Source organism: Aotus nancymaae, unplaced genomic scaffold (genome assembly GCF_030222135.1).
Source record: "Aotus nancymaae isolate 86718 unplaced genomic scaffold, 86718_ANA_hifiasm-v0.15.2.pri h1tg000011l, whole genome shotgun sequence".
NCBI classification, from domain to species: domain Eukaryota; kingdom Metazoa; phylum Chordata; class Mammalia; order Primates; family Aotidae; genus Aotus; species Aotus nancymaae.
The window spans coordinates 76,866,338-76,888,227 of NW_026988422.1; the positions used below are offsets into that span (position 1 = coordinate 76,866,338).

At 41.0% G+C, this 21,890-nt stretch overlaps 1 protein-coding gene across 15 annotated transcripts in view; it reads left to right on the forward strand.

The window, feature by feature from the left end:
• UNC79 (unc-79 homolog, NALCN channel complex subunit) overlaps positions 1 to 21,890 on the forward strand; it is a 272,118-nt gene that overhangs the window by 131,860 nt on the left and 118,368 nt on the right. For 14 of the 15 annotated variants that reach the window (XM_064375185.1, XM_064375187.1, XM_021675722.2 and 11 more), the window contains 8 exons: positions 4,031 to 4,221; positions 4,815 to 4,938; positions 7,173 to 7,313; positions 10,047 to 10,268; positions 12,314 to 12,541; positions 14,796 to 14,937; positions 18,544 to 18,623; positions 18,708 to 18,856. In XM_064375185.1, the coding sequence (XP_064231255.1) occupies positions 4,031 to 4,221; positions 4,815 to 4,938; positions 7,173 to 7,313; positions 10,047 to 10,268; positions 12,314 to 12,541; positions 14,796 to 14,937; positions 18,544 to 18,623; positions 18,708 to 18,856 (1,277 nt within the window). The remainder of the gene's footprint in view (positions 1 to 4,030; positions 4,222 to 4,814; positions 4,939 to 7,172; positions 7,314 to 10,046; positions 10,269 to 12,313; positions 12,542 to 14,795; positions 14,938 to 18,543; positions 18,624 to 18,707; positions 18,857 to 21,890) is intronic. The other variant, XM_012453155.3, reaches the window with a different exon arrangement.

Here is a 21,890-nt window from a genome sequence, read left to right on the forward strand (position 1 = left end):
TGGGAATGCGTGAAAGGGTGCTCTATGGGGGAGAGCTGAGGCCAAGCTCTATCCTTACTCTGTCTCACATAGACATACACAAACATACGGGCACAAATAGAGACCTTATAGCTTTCAAAAAGTAGCATAAAACTTGCTAATTTATATAAGAGCTGTTTTTCATCTTTGCCCCACTTTTATTCAAATTGTGTTTCTGGCAGATGGAACAAGTTGTTACCTATTCATTATAAGGGCGAATACTTTCATTGATATTTGTGGGGGAAACCTTCAAGATCTTTTTGCTTGCCCTGATACATAATCTCATAGAGGCTGTGGCTCAGCCGCAGATGGTTGTTTTAGTCAACGGCAAAGCTACTTTTTAAGTGGGCTGAGCTAAGGAAAAGGCTTTGGAGTTTTCTTAAGAGACTGGGGTTTTAGTTGGTATTTATCAGGAGGAGAAGTAAATTTCTTGAATGTTATGGTAAGAAGCAGTACTACAAGTAATAGTTGGGAGCTTCAATTCTGGAGTCGAAAGCCAGAATTACTTCCTTGGATGTTTGCATTTGAAAGAGATGGTGCTCAGGTTCTTGAGAATTTAGTTCTGGATGGTAGAAGATCTACATCTGAAAGAGGGAGAAGAATGATGCAGATTTTTAAAGTAACTGCTCGGAAAGGATTTCCAGGGACATATTTGTCTATTGCCAGGTTTCGGTCTGGGATAAACAGGAAATTCTCTCAGCAGCATTAAACTTTAACATGTCAGTGCTTAAGGGAGAATGGGGGGGATGGACGATTATTTATCTGAAAAGTCTGCAGTGTTTACATGTCCAGGCTGAGGCTGAGGGCAATTATTATTTAAGTTTTCCTTCTTAAGGGCAGGACAGTCCCTTTTCCAGTGTCCTGCAAGCATCTTTCAGAGGGGAGGTTTTGAGATTGGTAAGAAGGATGGGTATGTTGGATGCAATGAGTTCTAAATTTCTCTTCAAAGAATCAGTATGTGAGGAGTATGTTCAGTTCTTTGTCCTCCTTTTTATAGTTTAACTTCCTTGTAGTTTCAGTAAACAACTTTTCCACCAGTTCTAATCAGTAGTTCACATCTGTTCCCCTGGTCATCTGCTCCATCCTGACTCGCCCTGCTCACCTATTTTGACCTGAGTCACCTTTAGTTACTTTTTCTGTAACCATCCTCCCTGCCAAACTGCTCACCCCACCACTCTGGCTCATACTCCTGCTCCCTTTAAAATAGCTAATTGGAATTAGCTTAGACTGTGCGGTCCAACCCTAGCCAATAGGGGAATGACACAGTAGTAGGGAATACCTGTGTCAGGGATAAGAACACCTTTCCTTCCCTTGTTCAGGTGTGTGCTTGCCATTGCTCCATTTGTGAGATACACCCTTCTATAGAAGTAAATTGCCTAGCTGAGAAAATTTATATTTGAGTGCTACTTTTGTGGAAGGAAAATAAAATGAAATAAAATAGAACAGAATATAGTTTAAATAATAAGCATAACACAAGTAGTAGTTAACTAAAAGTAAAGGCCATTTAAGAGTTGTACAAAGGTTAAGGAATTTAAGTAACCTCTCCCTAGTGAAGCTGCAAGCTTGTCTTGCATTCTAGGCTAGGTTGTAAGCTATATTCAGAAAGGAAAAGGCTAACAGACCAGGTACCACCCTCTCTCTACATAGATAAGAGCACCAGAGCACATATTTAGGTCTGCAGCCTGCACATTCCTGCATTTCCTATTCTTCTGATCTCCCTGGATGACCTCCCCCGACCTTTCAACCCCCTATCTCAGCTGCAAGATTATAGAGTTAAATGACCACGAAGCCCAATATTGCAAAACTTGACTGACTGTCTTTGTCTGAAGTCCGCTTCCTGCCTTGATTTCCTGCTTCAAACAGCATATAAGCTAAACTGCCTTCTTTGTTGGGGTTTGCAGCCATTTTAGGCGTGAACCTGCTGCCATTCCGGGTGCCTGAAATAAAATTCTCTTCCGTCTCCATCAGTCTCTTTGTCTTCTTAGGCCGGAGTTTTGCTACAACACTTCTTTAGCGGCACCAAAAATTTACATATAACAGGTGAGGCTTTAGGTTATTACTAAAGCCACATTTCTGTTAAGACTCACTTAGTAAAGCCAGGACATTTATTTATTTTTTAAAAAATATTTATTTATTTATTTATTAGATATGGGGTCTGACTCTGTGGCCCAGGCTGGAGTACAGTAGCACAACCGTAGCTCACTGCAGCCTCGAACTTCTGGGCTCAATAGATCCTCCCACCTAGGCACATACCACCATGCCCGGCTAATTAAAAACCATTTTGTTTAGGGACAGGGTCTCACTATGCTGCTCAGGCTGGTCTTGAACTCCTGGTCTCAGGCGATCCTTTTGCCTCAGCCTAGAACAGTTATTTTTAATTCTTCAAAGAATTGGGTGGCAGCCTCAACAATAACATTAAGGGATTGGCCTCCCATCCAACTGCACTATTTTGAAATTGCCCCTTTATATCACAGAGAAGATTTCCAACTGATGTGGAAACCAAAAGATTCCTGTGTTCCAGGGCTTCTGAATTTAGAGCTGTGTGCCTATGAATCTTTTAACAGAGGCTTTAGGCTGAATTCCTGCCCTCTGAGCACATCATTCCACTTTAGCCCATTGACCTTTAGAGGGAAGTTTTCCATAATATCTCCCATCACACTGTGAATATCAACCTCCCACTGGGCCCTTTGCAGGAAGGAGGTGGCGAAGGGGAGTTTATGGTGGGTGTAGATTTAAAGTTTTGTTCTAAATCTGATTTCTGTTCTTTAGTTTTATTAAGGGAGCTTTTTAGGCTACCTGTGACACTTTTTGTGTCCTTCTTTCAATTTCATCTTTGCATATGGGTAATTAGGACATTTGTTTAGGGTGAGTGCTATCTAAAAATCCTTCTGCATATTAAAGCTTTTCCAACTCAAAGGATCTATCATCTAGCCATTGACAATTTAGGGTTTCCAAAAGCATACTTGTTTTAAGATATGATTCAAAATCAATAAGCCTTTATATGGCTTGACCATAAACTACATCACCAAAAAAACTTCAGTAATGATACATTTCAGGATCTCAATGTTATTAGTGCTGGCTCTTTTCTGTAACTAACAACAACACAACAGAAATCCCAGAAATATAGTCACTTCTTGAAAATGTCTAGGATTTTGGTCAATATGGCACCATATAGATATTGGAGCTTTAAAATAGAATTGATTGATTTTTTTTGAATAATCTAGAATTCTAGATGTAATAAACATTTACAGTTTGATTTATTTAAATTAAGGTGGTTTCTCACAAATCTTGTATTATTTGGTAAAGACTCAGGACCAGTTTAACCTCTGTTATCTTGATATTTATAATAAGAATATATGATGTCTATCTAACATCAGGATTATAAACAACCTAAGTTTGTAAATTGGTGATTTTAACCTTTTCCTGCTCTTAAAAATTAGTATACTATTTTAATTAGTTTAAAAAGCCAGTCCTTTTTATTCACAGATTCAACTACCTCTAGAACATTCTTAGGAAAAAAATGTGGCAGAGTATGCAGCATATGGTAAAAAGAGCATTGTGTACTACCGTATTTCCTGTAATGAAAACTCTGCAATACAAGGCATACAGTAGTAGAGAACTGTGTTCCTCTGAAGCATAGGTATGACGTGCATGTTGTAATGGATTGATCAGACTTTAGGAGTAATAATGCTCTAATAGTAAGCTCATCTTGTTGAGAATTAATCTTTGGAATTTTAACTCATGAGTGATTTGGGAAGTCTACAGTAGAATCATTGAAAATTCAATCTGTAATCAATATTTGAACCTATTTGTAACTGTTTTCTTTTCTGTAACTGATGGATCCTGGTGGTTTGCCATCTTACAAATCAATCTCACATTGAAGATTCTTGGCCTAGGACTCAGACGTGATGGATTGTGGCGTTTCTCTGTACCCATTGCCTTAGGAAGTCCTTGAGTATAATTGTAACCAGTGTGTTTCTCTTTCTTTCTGTGGCTATGGAAACCCCTTCAGGTTGGTGGATACTGGGATAAGTCCTGTAGCACAGTGACTCAGCTGAAGGAAGGTCTCAACCGAATCCTCTGCCTGATCCCCTACAATGTGATCAGTCAATCTGTCTGGGAGTGCATTATGCCGGAATGGCTGGAAGCCATCAGAACAGAAGTCCCAGATAATCAGTTAAAAGAATTCAGGGAAGTATTAAGGTGGGTAAGTAGTTTAATGAAATCACTGTGATTATATAATCATATCTAATGTTTGTTGAGCAGGTACTGTGTGCCTGTCACCCTACTAAGCATTTTATATAATCTCATTTACATTTTAACAACCATGTGGAGAAACTTGAAGCCCCAACATGAAATAGCTGCAATACGTTGAGCTAAGATGATTTGGCATTGTCCAGAAAAGATTTTGTTCTTGTGGAATAGTAAATAGATAAAAACAGATTGTTTGCTTATTTTCAAATATAATTATAATTGGTGGAATGTGGTGGAACAGTGCAAAGGGAAAATGTTTTAGATGCTGTGGAGCAACGCAAATGCCTTAGAAATGCAATTCTTTCTGTTAAACCTAATATGAGGAAGAACAGTAATGGTTATTAACAATCGTATGAATTATTTATAAGATCTCTATTCCAATGATGTAAACTTCTCTTAAAGTGAAACATGCTGGTAACAGCTCAGAACACAAACTAAAGACTTGTCTCTCCAAATAGGGAATAGTTAGAAAAACATTGATGGCCTCAGTAGAACCCAATCTATGCCCATTGGTCATTTACTTTTGTTGCTCTGCTTTCCAGCAAAATGTTTGACATTGAACTCTGTCCTCTGCCTTTCTCAATGGAGGAGATGTTTGGCTTTATTAGTTGTCGGTTTACAGGATACCCCTCCTCTGTGCAGGAGCAAGCTTTACTATGGCTTCATGTAAGTGAACAATACTTTTGATCATTTTAGGCAATAGTTCTTAGTTTCTAAGCCTCAGATCCCTGGGTCGAGAGGGTGGGAGTTATAGCAAAGAGTCCATAAGTCCCTGTGTTTGCCAAGAAAGAATATCTCCTATACATAGATAAATGAGTAAATTTCAAATATGTCACTCAAGTTGTGGTTAATAACATATAAATTGTGCAATAATATTACTGAATTCATAGTAGCTTTAGGTCCTTTTGTATTTTTCCATCAATGGCTATTAAAGGTATAATAGCTGTCTTGGGAGATTCTGATAAATCTTTGATATTAAACAGGTCCTTTACTTGGAAAGATGGGGAAGGATTTAGGGAGTAGTTCATGCTGTTCCCTCAGCCTGGGATGACTTTCTCTCCTGGCTGTATTTGTGAACTCTAACCTACCTTTTAAAGTCCTTCTCAAAAATTATCTCCTGTGTGAAGTTTTCTGCTACTTCAAACCCTCATCTTCCCATCAGAATTTCTTCTCCCACTGGTTACACCAGGTTCTCTGTGTGAATTTGGTTCTATTTCTGTCTCACAGTTTTTGTCTGTTTCTCTACTTGATTACAAGCTCCTGAATTCAGGGGCCAGGTCTTACTCATTTCTGTATTTACAACCATCTTCATTCTCTCCTCCTAGAATATGACACATGCTTTGTATTTAGTAGATGTTCAATAAAAGTTTATTAATTTGGATACCTGATATAAAGTTTGGACAGTTTGAGAAAATGAGGACAGAATCAATGTTTAGATTAACTACAGGTACAGATACATTTCTGTGTCATGCAAGGATAGGATCCTGGAAGCTCATCAAGTTGTAAAGATGCCTTTCTGGGTTTGAAACTAAAGAGCAATATTCACATTTGACAAAGAGTAAAGGTACCATTTTTTAAAAAGTCAACATTTGGGCCAATGTGGCGGCTCACACCTGTAATCCTAGCACTTTGGGAGGCTGAGGTGGGTGGATCACTTGAGATCAGGAGTTTGAGACCAGCCTGGCCAACATGGCCAAAGCGCATCTTCACAAAAAATACAAAAATTAGCGGGATGTGGTGGCATGTACCTATAGTCCCGGCTACTTGGGAGGACAAGCCAGGAAAATCTCTTGAGCCCAGGAGGTCAAGTCTGCAGTGAGCTATGATCAATCCACTGTACTCTAGCCTGGGCAACAAAGTGAGACCCTGTCTCAAAAAAAAAAAAAAATGTCAACTTTGAGAATTTTAACCATTTATTCCCAAATGGATTTCAATACGGTAATTCTCCTTTTAAGAAAGCCAGTCTTCCTACAGATGGCTGGATGTTGCCTCAGTTACCCAGTTGCACAGCCCTTACACTGTGCTTTTTGGGAATGAACATACATACAGCTTTGGCCCCTCTATAGCTACAGCAGCTACATTTATATGTTTTATGGACTGGGCTTTCATCCAACCTTGGTTTATAAGACAGAGTGCTGCAGTTGAAGGAGGTTTTCCAGCCTTGGTCTATTTGGAGGATAGAGTGGACACTATAGTGGTTGGAGTTGACTCATTTATAATTAATTGTGGAAACACGTGCAAGAGCTCCAATGTGCCAGGCACTGGAATAAAAATGGGATGGGAAATAGTCCTTTCTGCATACTTCCTTTCTTTAAGCAGCTCACAGTGGGAGGGCTAGGATTAGATCATTAAATAGAACAAAGGGTAAAAATTGCTCTAATAAAGGTATGTATAAAGGTTAAGAAAGCAGAGAAGTGGGATGGGTTAATTCTGTCTGAAGGAAGAAGGCATTTTCTCCAGCAAATTAATGACAGATAAGGTGACTTGATTTGGGCCCGGATTGACACCAAGTTGTACCAGACAGCAAGATTAGATGAGTCATTCAAATCAGAGTGGGGATGGACTGAAGAAACAGAGCTAGTCCAGGAGAAAGGTGGGGATCTAAGGCACTAGCAGTGGGTATGGAGAATGGGGGACAGCATCAAGAGAAACTGAGAAGTTTTAATAGAAAGAACACGGCAACCTATGGGATCTTGGGGGTGGGAAAAGGGGAAAGTTCAGTGATAATTTTGATTTTCTTACTATTAAAATTGGAGGATGACTGTGTTGATAGAATACGTGTAAGGCTAAATGTCCTCGTGTTCAATAATCTGCTTTGGAAAAAGAAGATTAATTGTAGCTTTTTTGAGTTTTAAAATTTACGTGTGTTTTTTTGGGGATATATGCCTTTTTTTCCCTAGGTATTATCAGAGTTAGATATCATGGTTCCTCTTCAACTACTAATAAGTATGTTTTCTGATGGAGTTAATTCGGTCAAAGAACTGGCAAATCAAAGAAAATCAAGAGTCAATGAAATGGCAGGGAACCTTGCATCTCGAAGGGTAATTATTGCCACATTTGTTCTTGTCTTACTTTTAAAAATCTGGAAAACCCTTGTCAGTTATCTTAGGCCTGAAAGTATTGTCATAAGAAACCAAAAATGTGTTTTCAGCCCATCTCATTGTGTTAATGTTTTAATTGCATTAAATAGTCACATTTGTTTGATATAGTGTGTAATCAGTAAGTTATCGAATTTTCATTTTCTTTTTAATTTCTTTGAATTTTAGCTTTCTCTCTTGATGAAAAAAAGTGTTTTTTTGGTAACATTCCATTTTTATGAGTCTCCTAGTGAATAAGATTTTTTTACCAGCTCCTGGGCAGATAAGTGCTTCACTTTGGGGGTGAGGAGTTTGGGAGGAGTTTGACTGATTTTTTTTCCTTGTATTTTGGGAAGATATGATCAACTAGTGGTGACTGTGAGGGATGCTGTCACTGTGAACCAACTGAGCCCATTTTATTGACCCCTTTGCATCATTGTAGATGAGAAAAGTCAATATAGTCTGGTCTAAAGTGTATACAAACGGCTGGACAGTTTTGATAATTTTTCTGTGGAGGCCTGGTAGAGTCTCTGCTGATGTGCTGCTGTTCTCAGGCCATGAACAGCTGTGGAAAGGTTGAGGCTTTTTTTTTTTTTTTTTTAATAAAGATGGGGTTTCACCATATTGGTCAGGCTGGTCTCGAACTCCTGACCTCAGGTGATCCGCCCACCTCAGCCTCCCAAAGTGCTGGGATTACAGGCGTGAGCCACCGCGCCCGGCAGAAGGTTGAGTCTTATTGGATGGTTGATAGAAAATGTTCTCCATGCTTTCCTTGTCAAGCCTCTCTATAAAATTCCCCCCACTGTATGCCACAGGCCTCCAGCCTTTCCACCTGATATCTAGGAATTAGAAAATGGAACATGATTATGGGTTTGTATTCAGTGTTTTTAAAGAATATCATTACTTATTTTGTCATCTGCCTGATAGGAGCCAGCTGCCAACCATTTATACTCTATTTCTTTCTTCTGTAACCTGTAAGATGACACTCCTTTGTGTAGCCTTTATTCTGTGCAATGTGTTCACAACAAACAGTATCACAGAATTGTGAGAGGCAGCCAGGGAAGAACTCATTATCCTCATTTTACAACTACCTAACCTGATGTTCAGTGAAGTGAAGTGATTTCCTACAGATGACACTGTGAATACCTGGGTATTCTGATTCTTAATGGGATAATCTTCCTCTTTACCTTAAAAACGGTGTTTGAAGAGCTTTGTGGTTACTACAAAGATTTTTAAGATAGAAAAAATACCCTGAGTTTTAGGTTCAATCATACCCCAAACCTCAGCATCATGCAATATAACTTTGTAACAAACCTGCATATGTGTCCCCCCATTCTAAAATAAAAATTGAAAAAAAAAAGAGAGAAAAATATGATTTGTGAGTGATGTACAGATGTGTTAGTCAGGGTCCTGATTCAGAATTTATCCCAGAAATTTTAAATGACAGACTTTAATGGAGATTCTGCCTATAGGGTTATGGGAAAGCTTAAAGGAGCTAAAGGAGCAATATGGGTAGACAAGGTACCCAGAGTCCGGGAACAGTCCAGTAGAAAGTCCTTATTCCCCCAGGGCTGAAGGAACAAGGGAAAGAGTTCTTGGGGTACCAAATGGGAGCTGACACTGTAAGAAAGGGCTGGTTAGAGAAGTTATAGAGTGATGGGGATGCTCCCAGAGATGTGGCACCCGAGTGGGCAGGGAGTGGGGAGAAATCCTCCTGCCTCTGTTTCCTCCAGCTTTCAGGCCTTCTGCTGGTGCCTCCCATTGGCTGAACCCAGCCAGGCTTGGTGGCTTATGTAATCTCAGCACTTTGGGAGGCTGAACTGGGAGTATCGCTTGAGTCCAGGAGTTAGATAGAGACCAGCCTGGCCCACATTGTGAGAACTTGTCTCTACAAAAAATTTTTCAAAAAATTAGCTGGGCCTGGTGATGCATGCCTGTAGTCCCAGCTACTTGGGAGGCTGAAGTGGGAGGATCACTTGAGCCTGGGAGGTTGAGCCTGCAGTGAGCCATGATCATGCCACTGCACTCCAGCCTGGGCAACAGAGCAAGACTGTCTCAAAACAAAACAATGATAAAAAAATCCAAGAAATAAAAACCATTGACTGAACTCAACTGGAAGCCAGGCAGCAAAGGAGCTGGAGGAGACTCAGGCCATGACTCCTTGGGCATAGAGTAGGGTCAAGGAGGTAGTAAGGGTCTGAGTGGAGCTTGGGTGGACAAATGGAGACTAACCAGTACAAAAGGTTTGTCATATATTGCTGTCCCATAACAGTCTAATAATTGTAATCCCCAGAGACCATCTTTTAACTAATCATGTCAATCTGAGATTCTGTGCTTCTGATTCTAAAATGTATCTTGCAATATTTTGCTTTTGTAAATTCTCATTTTTCAGGGTACGGTTTTCAGTAGATTTGAACAATCTGGTCTAATTGGACATGTTTGATGGGATGAAAAACGTATGCCTTCATTCTTCACGGTGTTGATGTTACTTCCTGACAACTAGGAAGTTTGGGTGGTTTTATTTCTTGTTTTTATATATTGAGAGGATCCATAGTATTTGGAGGTACTAATGCCATTGGCTAAGGAAGGAAATGAGTGTGACAGCTGGAAATACCTTCTGTAGAGTCCCCAAATATTTTACACAGCCATTTGAGCTTCTGTGAGTTCATTTCTATGTGTTGCCATTCTTTCTTGTAGGTGAGTGTTGCCTCTGATCCTGGTCGACGAGTTCAGCACAATATGCTCAGTCCATTTCATAGTCCTTTCCAGAGTCCATTTCGGAGTCCTATGCGTAGTCCGTTTCGTAGCCCTTTCAAGAATTTTGGACACCCAGGAGGAAGGACTATTGATTTTGATTGTGAAGATGATGAAATGAATCTAAATTGTTTCATCCTCATGTTTGATCTTCTCCTGAAGCAGGTAGCTGAAGCATGAGCTTCCTTTAGTTCAGAGGTGAAGAATGAGGGAAAGTGTTGTACAGCAATTCTTTCCTTGTGTTGGGCGTCTCTACACTTACTGAAATGATGCAGCATCACCCAAGACCTTTTGCAAACTCCTTTGGGGATTTCCTAAAGAGTCTGAAAACTACTTACATGAATATCTGCAGTGATGTTGACACATGAGAACAGATGGAATTTTAGAAATACCTTAGTGTCATTAGAATTGATTCTGTTAAATAAATTGGATGAACAACCCTATAGTGATGGGGCTAATTTTAACATATTTTATACATTGATTTTTAAAGTTAATTTCAAAAGAGAAGTTAAAAAGGTTTTGATTAGAACATTTCTTTTTAGTCTTTTATTTTGAAATAATTTCAGATTTGCAGAACAGTTACCAGAATATGATAAAGAATTCCCAAATACTCCTCCCCGCAATTCTCCAGATGTTAACATTTACCACATCTGCTTCTCTCTTTCTCTGCATGTGTATGCATTAATTTTTTGATTGATTGTTTGAGACTAAATTGCAAACATGATGCCCTTTTATCCCTGCACATTTCAGAGCGTATTTTCTAAAAAATGAGGACATTCTCTTACATAACCACAGTACAGTTATCAAAATCAGGAAATTAATAGTGTTGTAGTACTACTATGTAACTTACAGAAATTATTAATTTTTAAAATTAATATAATAATAATATCTTTATAGCAAGAGAAAAAAGCCTGGTTTTGATTAAGGAACACTCTAGGAGCACTCATTGCAATTATATGTACTGTCTCCTTTGTCTTCTTTAATCCAGGATGGTTCCTCCGTCTTTATCTTTCATGTCCTTGACTTTTTAAAAAAATTATTTTTAATTTTTGTGGGCACATCATAGGTGTGTATATTTACGGGGACTTGACATTTTTGATGAGCACAGTCCAGTCGTTTTGTGGAATGTTCCTCAATTTGAGTTTGTCTGATGCTTTCTTATGAATTAATTTGGGCTATCCATTTTTTGGCAGGAAGACCACAGATGTGATATTACGTCCTTTATAATGGATCATGTCAGCAGGCATAAGATACAATGATGTCCCATTACTGTGATAACTTTGGTCACCTTAACCAAGGGACCAAAATTTGCCAGATTTTTCTGTGATAAAGTCACTATTTTCCCTTTTGTAACTAATAAGTAACTTATAAATACCTTATGAGATTTCCTGTTTATTCTCAGACTTTCATCCACTAGTTTTAGCATCAATGGATGATTCATCAATTATTACCATTATGGCAGTCAAGTGATAATTTTCTAATTCCATCATTTCTTTCTAAATGTATTGGCTGGTATTCTACCAATAGAATAGTTTCTCTTTTTCCATTTATGTGTTTATTTATCTACTCATTCCCGCAGTATCCATGGATTTTTATGTAATTTGGTGGGTTATAATCTGTGACTATGATTCTGTATTTTGATGCTTGTATTATTCCACATTTGGCCAGTGGGAATCTTTTTGAGCTGGCTCCTGTGTTCTTTTGGCACGTCCACATCCTTCTGTGAACTCTTCCTTAATTTCTGGTGTGATAAGATGTTCCAGGCTCATCTTATATTTTCCTAGCCCCAACCCTGGAATTCAGCCATTTCTCCAAGGAGCCCTGGTTCCTTTTAGTGGTTCATGGTATTTAAAAACCAAGATCTGGACTCTAGGTGAGGAGCAGCATTTTTAAAATGTGTAAGATCTCACAAACTGAGGAGCTAAAAACAACAACTCTCTTTTAAATGTCCTACATGATTTTTAAAGTAATTCCAATTGCTTCGTCTTGTGTTTACATTCCTTCTAGAAAAACCCATGGACAGCAATGTATATTCATGGTCTTGAAGCCTATATTGTCTTTAAATAATTCAATATTGCTGTCAGTTAGTGAAAATTATCCCCAAGTAGTGTGCCAATGGAATATTGGACAAACGGACCAAACGCCTTCTTCTTTTCTTCTCTCTTTTTTTTTTTTGTGTGTGTGCGTGTCCTTTTTTCTATGTCTTTCAGATGGAGTTACAAGATGAAGGAATCACGATGGGTTTAGAGCACAGCTTGTCAAAGGACATTATTTCTATTATAAACAATGTCTTCCAAGCCCCCTGGGGGGGATCCCACACCTGCCAGAAGGACGAAAAAGCAATTGAGTGCAACTTATGTCAGTCTAGTATCCTCTGCTATCAGCTTGCTTGTGAGCTCCTGGAGAGACTAGCTCCCAAAGAAGAAAGCCGGTTGGTGGTAAGCAGTTGAAGAAATGGGATGACCTATGTATAAAAGCGTTAAAGACTGCAGTAGCTGATGTAATGGAGTCTTCCTCCACCATCATCTTATACTCCATGCTGGGTTATATGTGAGACTGTGTTAAAACAAAGTTTTCCCATTGCTTCTGCCAGCTCAGGCTGCTGGAGAGGAATACAAACTGGAGCCACACTACAGAATTCTGTTAAATGGCTTGAGTGAGCATTGTAGCACCTCCGTTCATACAGTTTCATGCATTCATGCATTACTAGTATTCTGGAACCTTTTATTACAAAGTTATATTACAAAGTTTAAGTGACAATGAATACTGTAAAATTTATTAAAAATTTTTTTAAAAAATTTTTTAGACAGTGTCTCACTCTGTCGCTGAGGCTGGAGTGCAGCGGCTTGATCATGGCCCACTGCAACCTCTGCCTCCCAGGCTCAGGTGATTCTCTCACCTCAGCCTCCCAAGGAGCTGGGACTATAGGCGCCCACTACCACGCCTGGCTAGTTTTTATTTTTTGTGGAGATGGGGTTTGCCATGTTGCCCAGGCTGGTCTTGAACTCCTGAGCTCAAGTGATCCACCTGCCTTGGCCTCCCAAAGTGCTGGAAATACAGGCATGAGCCACCACACCTGGCCAAATGTATGCATTTTTAAATTGTTTCTCATCTAGCTGTTGACAGACACTTGGGTTGCCATACTTTCCTCTGTGTAACTCACATGTTGTAGTATTTTCTTGCTTCTAAAAATTTGACTACCCCGGACAACCAACATTTGTGTCTTTAAATTTTTTTTTTTTTGAGACAGAATCTCACTCTGTCACCCAGGCTGGAGTGCAGTGGCACAATTTCAGTTCACTACAACCTGCCTTCCTGGATTCAAGCTATTCTTTTTCTTTTCCTTTTTTTTTGTTTTTTGTTTTTTGAGACAGAGTTTCACTGTTGTTACCCAGGCTGGAGTGCAATGGCGCAATCTCGGCTCACCGCAACCTCTGCCTCCTGGGTTCAGGCAATTCTCCTGCCTCAGCCTCCTGAGTAGCTGGGATTACAGGCACGCGCCACCGTGCCCAGCTAATATTTTTGTATTTTTAGTAGAGACGGGGTTTCACCATGTTGGTCAGGCTGGTCTCAAACTCCTGATCTTGTGATCTGCCTGCCTTGCCCTCCCAAAGTGCTGGGATTACAGGTGTGAGACACTCCACCCGGCCATGTCTTTAAATTTTTTAAAAAAATTTATTTATTATTATTATTATTTAGAGGTAGGGTCTTGTTCTGTCACCCAGGAGTGCAGTGGCGTGATCATGAATAGCTGCAGCCTCGAACTCCTGGGCTTAAGGAATCCTCCCACCTCAGCCTCCTGAGTAACTGGGCATAGGCATGCCACCAAGCCTGGATAACTTAAAACATTCTTTTAGAGATGAGATCTCACTATGTTGCCTAGGCTGATCTCAAATCTTGCCCTCAAGCAACCCTCCTGCCTCAGCCTCCCAAAGCATTGGGATTACAGGCATGAACCACCACACCTGGCCAGTATTTGCATCTTTTTTTTTTTTTTTTTTTGAGACAGAGTCTTGCTCTGTCATCCAGGCTAGAGTGCAGTGACGCGATCTCAGCTCACTGCAACCTCCGCCTCCCGGGTTCAAGCGATTCTCCTGCCTCAGCCTCCTGAGTAGCTGGGATTACAGGCACGCACCACCACGCCTGGCTAATTTTTGTATTTTCAGTAGAGATGGGGTTTCACCATGTTGGTCAGGCTGGTCTTAACTCCTGACCTTGTGATTCGCCCACCTTGGCCTCCCAAAGTGCTGGGATTACAGGTGTGAGCCACCGTGCCCTGCCATTTGCATCTTAATATAGCTCTGTGAACCCATTATTATTTCTTCCTAATTAACTACTGTTATTGAACAAAATGTACATGGGTGGGAGTGACTTGGTGAGTGGGCACTGATCTCAGAGACTAATGCAGAGGTAAGAAAGCAGGCCTGGGAATATTTAACGATGTTTTTGATCTTCTTCTTTATGTATTTGAAGTAAAAGAAAATGTTTCAGCAACAGCGGATAGAGATTTCTTTTCAGTGTTCTGGCAGTAAGCTCCAGAGTCTTCTGGGGTGTGGTGCCTTCGCCTCTGGCCCCAGCAGCATGGATCCTGGGACACAGAGGGTGTGCAGTCCAGCTTTGCTGAGCTGAGCCAAACTGTTTCTTACACCCCTCCAGGGCTGTTCATTTGGCTGCCTACCCTGTTTATTTCAGGAGCCCACAGACAGCCTTGAGGATAGCCTCCTTTCTTCCAGACCAGAATTTATCATAGGCCCTGAAGGGGAGGAGGAGGAGAATCCTGCAAGCAAACATGGGGAGAACCCAGGCAATCGCACCGAGCCCGCAGAACATGCTGGTAGGTGGGCTCTGACTGCTGGGGAGTGCACTGTGTGCACAGGGCCTGATGTTCAAATCACTGAGTTCTTGGTTTAATATCGACTTGGGCAAAATCAGACGTGGTTTCCTTAGTATAGACTTGTGCAGAGGAACGTTTTCCACCAGATTATAAAGAGAACAGATCCGTTACAGTTCCTATAGAACCTAGTTCCCTGAGCATCTTTCTGGCAGCAGGCTTCAGTTTTTGGTAAAAACTCATTGCCTCCCTACTTACAATGTATGGTGTTCTCTGTGGACTGAGGCTGAGTGCTGACAATCTTGACAGCCACTCAATGCATTTGGCCAAAGCAGAGCATTTTTGGCTAGAAGCAATGGGGCCCTGGAGGTTGGGCTGTGTAGGTTGAGATTGAAGGCTACTTTGGTGGCTCGTAGCGGGGACTGGGGAATGGACTCTTTCTCATTTGCCTCAAGGCTCTTGGGTGGATGCAGTGAGGGCAGCAAGATGGCAGACAGGCTCAGGAATCGTACTCTAGCTCCTCTCACATGAGGGCATTTAGGGATTTCAGGATGTGACTCCATGTGGCTCTGGGAAAGCTGGATTTCTAGCTCTGGATGGTGGCACTCTGGGGATTTATGAGATCTGGGCAAATTTGGGCAACTTTTTAATCTTCCTGCATCCACGATCCAGAAGAGAGAGAACAGCTTGCTCCTGGGAGCCCACTCCAGTATCAGGAGGCATGGGGTTGACATCATTCCTTCAATGAGCAGCAAATATTATTAGGGGACTGTTTTCTGGGGCTCACTGCAACTGGGGGGTGTCTTATTCAGACGAAGGTAACCCTATAAAATCTTTGGTCAGAACTGCTTCTCCGTGGATCATATGAATGGTGAATTATGTATGAATATCATAGCTCAGACTATTTCATGTCATAAAACTTACAATTTTAAGGAGTACCCTACATGATCTGGTTCACTGGTTTTCCGTGTGCACTTCTTGGAGCTGTAAACGGTCTGTGTGGTTTCCTTTGGAACATCCTCAATTGGGGTGACCCCTGGGGGGGAGATGAGAGCAAAATATAAAGACCCAGACTCCCTACCTCGCTTCTGCCAGATCACTCCTACTTGCTCTCTTTCATGTGTTGGGGTTCTTTTTTTTTTTTTTTTTTTTTTTTGAGATGGGGCCTTGCTCTGTCATCCAGGCTGGAGGGCAGTAGCTCGATTGTGGCTCGCTGCAGCCTTGACCTCCCTGGCTCAAGCAATCCTCCCACCTCAACCTCCCGAGTGGCTGGGACCACAGACATGCTCCACCATGCCCGGGTAATTTTGAAAACTTTTTGTAGAGATTGGGTTTTGCTGTGTTGCTCAGGCTGTTCTCAGACTTTTAGACTCAATTGATCTACCAATCTCAACCTCCCAAAGTGCTGAGATTACAGTGTGAGCTACCACACCTGGCCATGTGTTGGAATTCTAAGATTTTCTGTAAACAAAGCAGAAAATAAGTTTGCAATCTGCTGATCCACTTTAGCCTTTGCACTTGGCAGATGAGGAAAATCATTCCCAGATGGGTTAAACGACTTGCCCCTGGTCATGTCATTGCTACTTCACAATTTACACCTTTATATTTAACGTAATTCCACAGCTGTAATGGAACATCGGAATCACTGAGAAGCTGAAACACCAACAAAAGCTCCACTCCCCAGCTCCAAGCCTGGGTGTCCCTGGCCTGGGGACCTGGGAACTGGAAACAACTAACTAGTGGCAGGGTTGGGACTAGAACCTAAGTCCTCTGGTTTAATTTAGGATTAATTAACTTGCTTTAGGTGCTGCAGCAGCCAGTGCCCAGGCCCATGTTGTGTTTCTCTCAGGCATTGATGCCTGAGGAAGGCTGAGACTTCACTCATGATCCAATAGCCTGTACTCTTTCTATGCAAATATATTTTTTAAACCTAAGCTAGTACACAGATCAGTTAACTGCTGCTTTTATTTATATGTAATATTTTATTGAAACAATGGTTAAAATTAAGCAATTTCTTTTTCCTTTTCTTTTTTTTTTTTGAGACAGGGTCTCACTCTGGAGGTTGCCCATGCTGGAGTGCAGTGGTGTGATCTTGGCCCACTGCAACCGCCGCCCCCCAGGTTCAAGCAATTCTCCTGTCTCAGTCTCCTGAGTAGCTGGGACTACAGGCACCTGCCACCATGCCTGGCTAATTTTTTTTTTTTTTTTTTTTTTTTTGTAGAGACAGGGTTTTGCCATGTTGGCCAGGCTGGTCTCTAACTCCTGACCTCAAGTGATCCACCCGCCTCAGCCTCCCAAACTGCTAGGATTACCAACCAGCATGAGCCACTGCACCCAGCGAGCAATTTCTTTTCAAATGTTATTCTTTTTCTTGCTGAATTGTTATACAGTCCACTTATTAAAACACATGCTCTATTCTCCCCTGAATGCTTCTCCAGGCTCCTGTGGCAGCTTCAGCAGGAGCTCCTCTTTTCCTGCTCAGGCTCTCTACTGTCTGCAGGATGCAGTTATAAATTGTCTCTGCAGGGGAGCCCCTCTTTTCTTTCTTCCAAAACCAGGGTTCCCTGCTGTTCAGAGCCTCCCTCCTGCTTCTGCTCTGTGGGCCTTCAGGCAGTGACCTGGAGATCTTCTGTCCTAGAATTTGGGGGTGCTCTGTCGACGTGTGTTCAGAGACTTTCCCTCTCTTCTAGTGTGTTTCCTTTTTTCCCATCTTGAGGCCTGGCCCCTGTTTCTTAGAGCTGTCAGATATATCCACCACCAAAAATGTATTTAAACTTTCACATAAAACAAAACTGTCAAGTACTTATGACAAGCATTTAAAATACATTCAGGTGGAAGATTCCCAATGGACTTTTCAGTATTTAGACCAAGAGAATCTGACTGCCTTGGAGCAATGGTTAAAATTAAGCAATTTCCTTTTTCCTTTTTCCTCTGATCCTAGGGATTGCCAAAACGTGTGATGGCGATTTTAACAAATTCTGCACTAGTTCCTGCATCTAGTTAACTTGTGAATTCTTTTCTCTAGCATGCCTCATTTGTAATGTATTGCTGCCCCCACTATGGGGGCAAAAGTTTTAGAGATCCTCACGAGAAGATGAAAAGCATGAGTAGTTGTTCTCATTTGAATATGCTCAACTGTTTCAAAATGCACCCCTTTTTGTGAGAATCCATGGGATAAACCCCTTTAGTTGCTAGTACGACTTGAACACCTCTCTTGAATACCTGTATGTCTCCCTTCCAATTAGGAAGGCATGGCTAGGGGGTTCCTGGTCTCTCCAGGGAGCAGCAGAACTAGCAGCACTATGCAGTCCATCATGGATTCAGATGTCTGGGTAGGGGTAGCTCCAGGGCAAAGACATCTGAATACATGATGGACTGCGCAGTGGAAAATGGAAAATGGGAAGCCTCAATTTAAAAGATTTCCAGCACTTGTATCATAGAAGGGATATATGCTAATTTGGAGAGCAAATAAAAATATTTCTGGAACAATTTTTACATACATTCTATGTCGATGTTTTACTCCTCTTGGTTTTTATGATCTTGATAAATTGATGCATGATGGGGGAAAGGAAGAGTTAGCCTAATCTTTGTGTAATTATTTCTTCGCAGCAGTAAAGAATGATACCGAAAGAAAATTTTGCTACCAACAGCTTCCAGTAACATTGAGACTAATATATACCATTTTCCAGGTATATTTTCAGATGTCTTTGAATACTTGGCTTGGTAGCATTACTGTTTTGGATAACTTAGTAACCGTGTGGTTCTTTGCATAGGAAATGGCTAAGTTTGAGGAGCCAGATATTCTTTTTAATATGCTCAATTGCCTGAAGATTCTCTGTCTGCATGGAGAGTGTTTATACATTGCCAGAAAAGATCACCCTCAATTTTTAGCCTACATTCAGGACCATATGTTGATTGCAAGGTATGTCTTCCTAATGGTTTATTTTGTTTGTTTATATATTAGGCTTCAGTTGTGAAAATTAAAGTTACATTAAGACTTAACTAGCTTGTTTGGGTTATTTTTCAAGCCAGGACAGCTCGATTGCCTATAGGAACTACTTTTATTTTTCTTTTTTAGTCTAATTTAAAAGTATATTAATACAAAGACTGGTAATTTTCATTTGACAGACACTGAATAAATAGAAAAGTAAAAATTATTTTATGCTTTTCACTTGTTAGATGGCTTAAGAATATAGAAAATATAGAAAAATGTGGCCAGACACAGTGGCTCACGCCTGTAATCCCAGCACTTTGGGAGGCTGAGGTGGGCAGATCAGCAGGTTAGGAGTTCAAGACCAGCCTGACCAACATGGTGAAACCCGTCTCTACTAATAGAAAAATTACCAGGGCGTGGTGGGGCGCGCCTGTAATCCCAGCTACTTAGGAGGCTGAGGTAGGAGAATTGCTTGAACCTAGAAGGTGGAGGTTGCAGTGAGCCAAGATGGTGCCACTGCACTCCAGCCTGGGTGACAGTGTGAGACTCCATCTCAAAAAAAAAAGAAAAAAAGAAAAATGCCAAATTATATGTTACTATTTACCTAGTATAATTAAGGACTTATCTACTTTGTTACTTAAAACAGAACTGCTAATAGATATCTAAGTCTCTCCATGTGCTATCTCATAAGTTATTTTGTAGAAACTGGTGAGACATTTTGAAAATTATAATAAAATGTTACCCTAGATTTACAGTGTTTTTTCCTTCTGTAAACCTTAAAATAACTCTTGCAATCTTCCTGGAAGTAAATCAGAAACATTCTTAAAATATGTGTGAGAATGAGTCGGTAAAAAAGGAAAAGATTGGTTCGGGTTAACTTGATGACAAAACCACATTAAGGCTCTACCTTTCTTTACTCATTTTGTTTATTTATTATTCATTTAACAATACGAGGTGTATACATTATTGTTCTAGGTACCTAGGGAATTTGCAATCTAGTTTGGAAAGGGGTGAATCCTATATAGAGAAAAGGTGACCATGCAATTTAGTATTCAAATCTGTCTGCGTTTGAGAGTGAAGAGAGGTGGTCTTCATAAATCCCAAGAGGATGAGTATAAACTCAACAGTCATGGTTAAACTAAGATTAATGGTCATTCCATGTATGTATAAGTCACTGTCACTCCAAGGGAATGTGATAAATGACTGCTTTATACAGCTCAGAGGTGGGAAAAAGCATTTCTGGATGAATGAATGATGAATGATGAAAGACTGGAGACAATACCACTTGAATGGGCATTGAGATAGTGACAGAATTTTCACTGGTAGAGATTTGAGATGGGTGGGGCATATTGTAAAGCATGGGAATGTCAAGAGCAAACAGATGGCAGAGTTGGAAAGAAGAGACCAGAAATGAGCAGGGCACACTTGGGGGACACTGAAGCTTTGTGTTTGGTTTGTTTGTTTGCTTTTGCTGGATGGTGTGGATGTAAGGGAGCAATGGAAAATGAGGCTGGAGAAGTAGATTGGGACCCAAGTATGAAGGTCCTTGAAGATAGGGATTTTATTTAATGATGTTTGGAGATCCATAGCAGATCTTAAAATAGAGTCAGAGGTGTGCTTTAATAAAATGAGTATGGAGGAAAAAGAGATCTTTGGAAAGCACCCACATTTAGGAGAGTGCTAAGAGCACATTGCCAAGGCTTACTGAATATAAACACACAATGCAGAACTTTCTCCTGAAAGGTTTGTTAGAAGAGGAAAGGAGGCCAGGTGCAGTGGCTCATGCCTGTAATCCCAGCACTTTGAGAGGCTGAGGTGGGAGGATCACTTGACGTTGAGAGTTCGAGACCAGCCTGATCAACATGGTGAAACCCTGTCTCTACTAAAAATACAAAATTAGCCAGTCGTGGTGGCATGTGCCTGTAGTCCCAGCTACTTGGGAGGCTGAGGCAGGAGAATCACTTGAACCTGGGAGGTGGAGGTTGTGGTGAGCCGGGATTGTGCCATTGCACTCCAACCTGGGCAACAAGAGCGAAACTCCGTCTCAATAATTAAAAAAAAAAAGAGAGAGAGAGAGAGAGAAAAGGAAACATTAGATACTTAGCTAGAAAAGGGAGTAGACATTAAGGATATTTTTAGGATAGTAGACATTAAGACATTTTTAGGATAAAGAAAATCAGTACATATTTATGGTCAGTGGGAAAGGACCAGAGATAGAAAACAGTTAGTGGGTCCAAGTTCTGGAAGGCAGGAGAGTGTGCGATCAGGAACAAAGGGTAGAGTGGAAAACAGGAAGAATACCCTTTCCTTTGAAAGAATATAAATTCTGAAGAAAAGAGAAAGTGTTAAGGGGAGTTTATAACAGGTGGCTTAAGCCTTAAGAATATTAGGTGTTGATGTCTTCTCCTGAGAGGGGGATGATAGACATTGGGTTGGGAGCTTCAGGAACATGGAAAAGCGTATGGCACAGCCCACGTGAGGAAAGCAGCAAGAAGTTAACAAGAAATAACCAAAGAATCACCAGCTTTAGGGTTCGACTGAGGTTAGCTAGCACCAGTTTGCAGTGGACCAAGTTAGTAGGGGTTTGGATTTCTTTTCCTCTGGAGCTCAGGAGCCTGGGAGTGGATGAGAGCAAATGGGCAAAGGATTTATTCAGGACCGGGGACTGGTGATATGGTTATGATGGAAGCTCAGAGGGATGAGGATTCCGGAATGATGAAGCAGTTGTCTCTGGGATCCAGTCTATGATTGGAGGCAGATGAAGCCAGAAGAATTGATATTTGGGGGAAGAGTATGGAAAAGAGGGCAGAGGAGTCTCAGTCAGGATAGGCTGGGGTTGGGGGAATTTGGGTATTCTGAGCCTTAGAGAGGGAGGTCAGCATCTCATCCAGCAGAGTAAAGACAGAGGCCACTGAGGATGAGGAGGCTTGAAGGCAATGAGACCAGGGCTTGATCCAGTGATGGCATCCACAGAGGCCTGTGTGAGGAGCAAGACTGAGCTAGGTGCCAAACTGACCAAAGG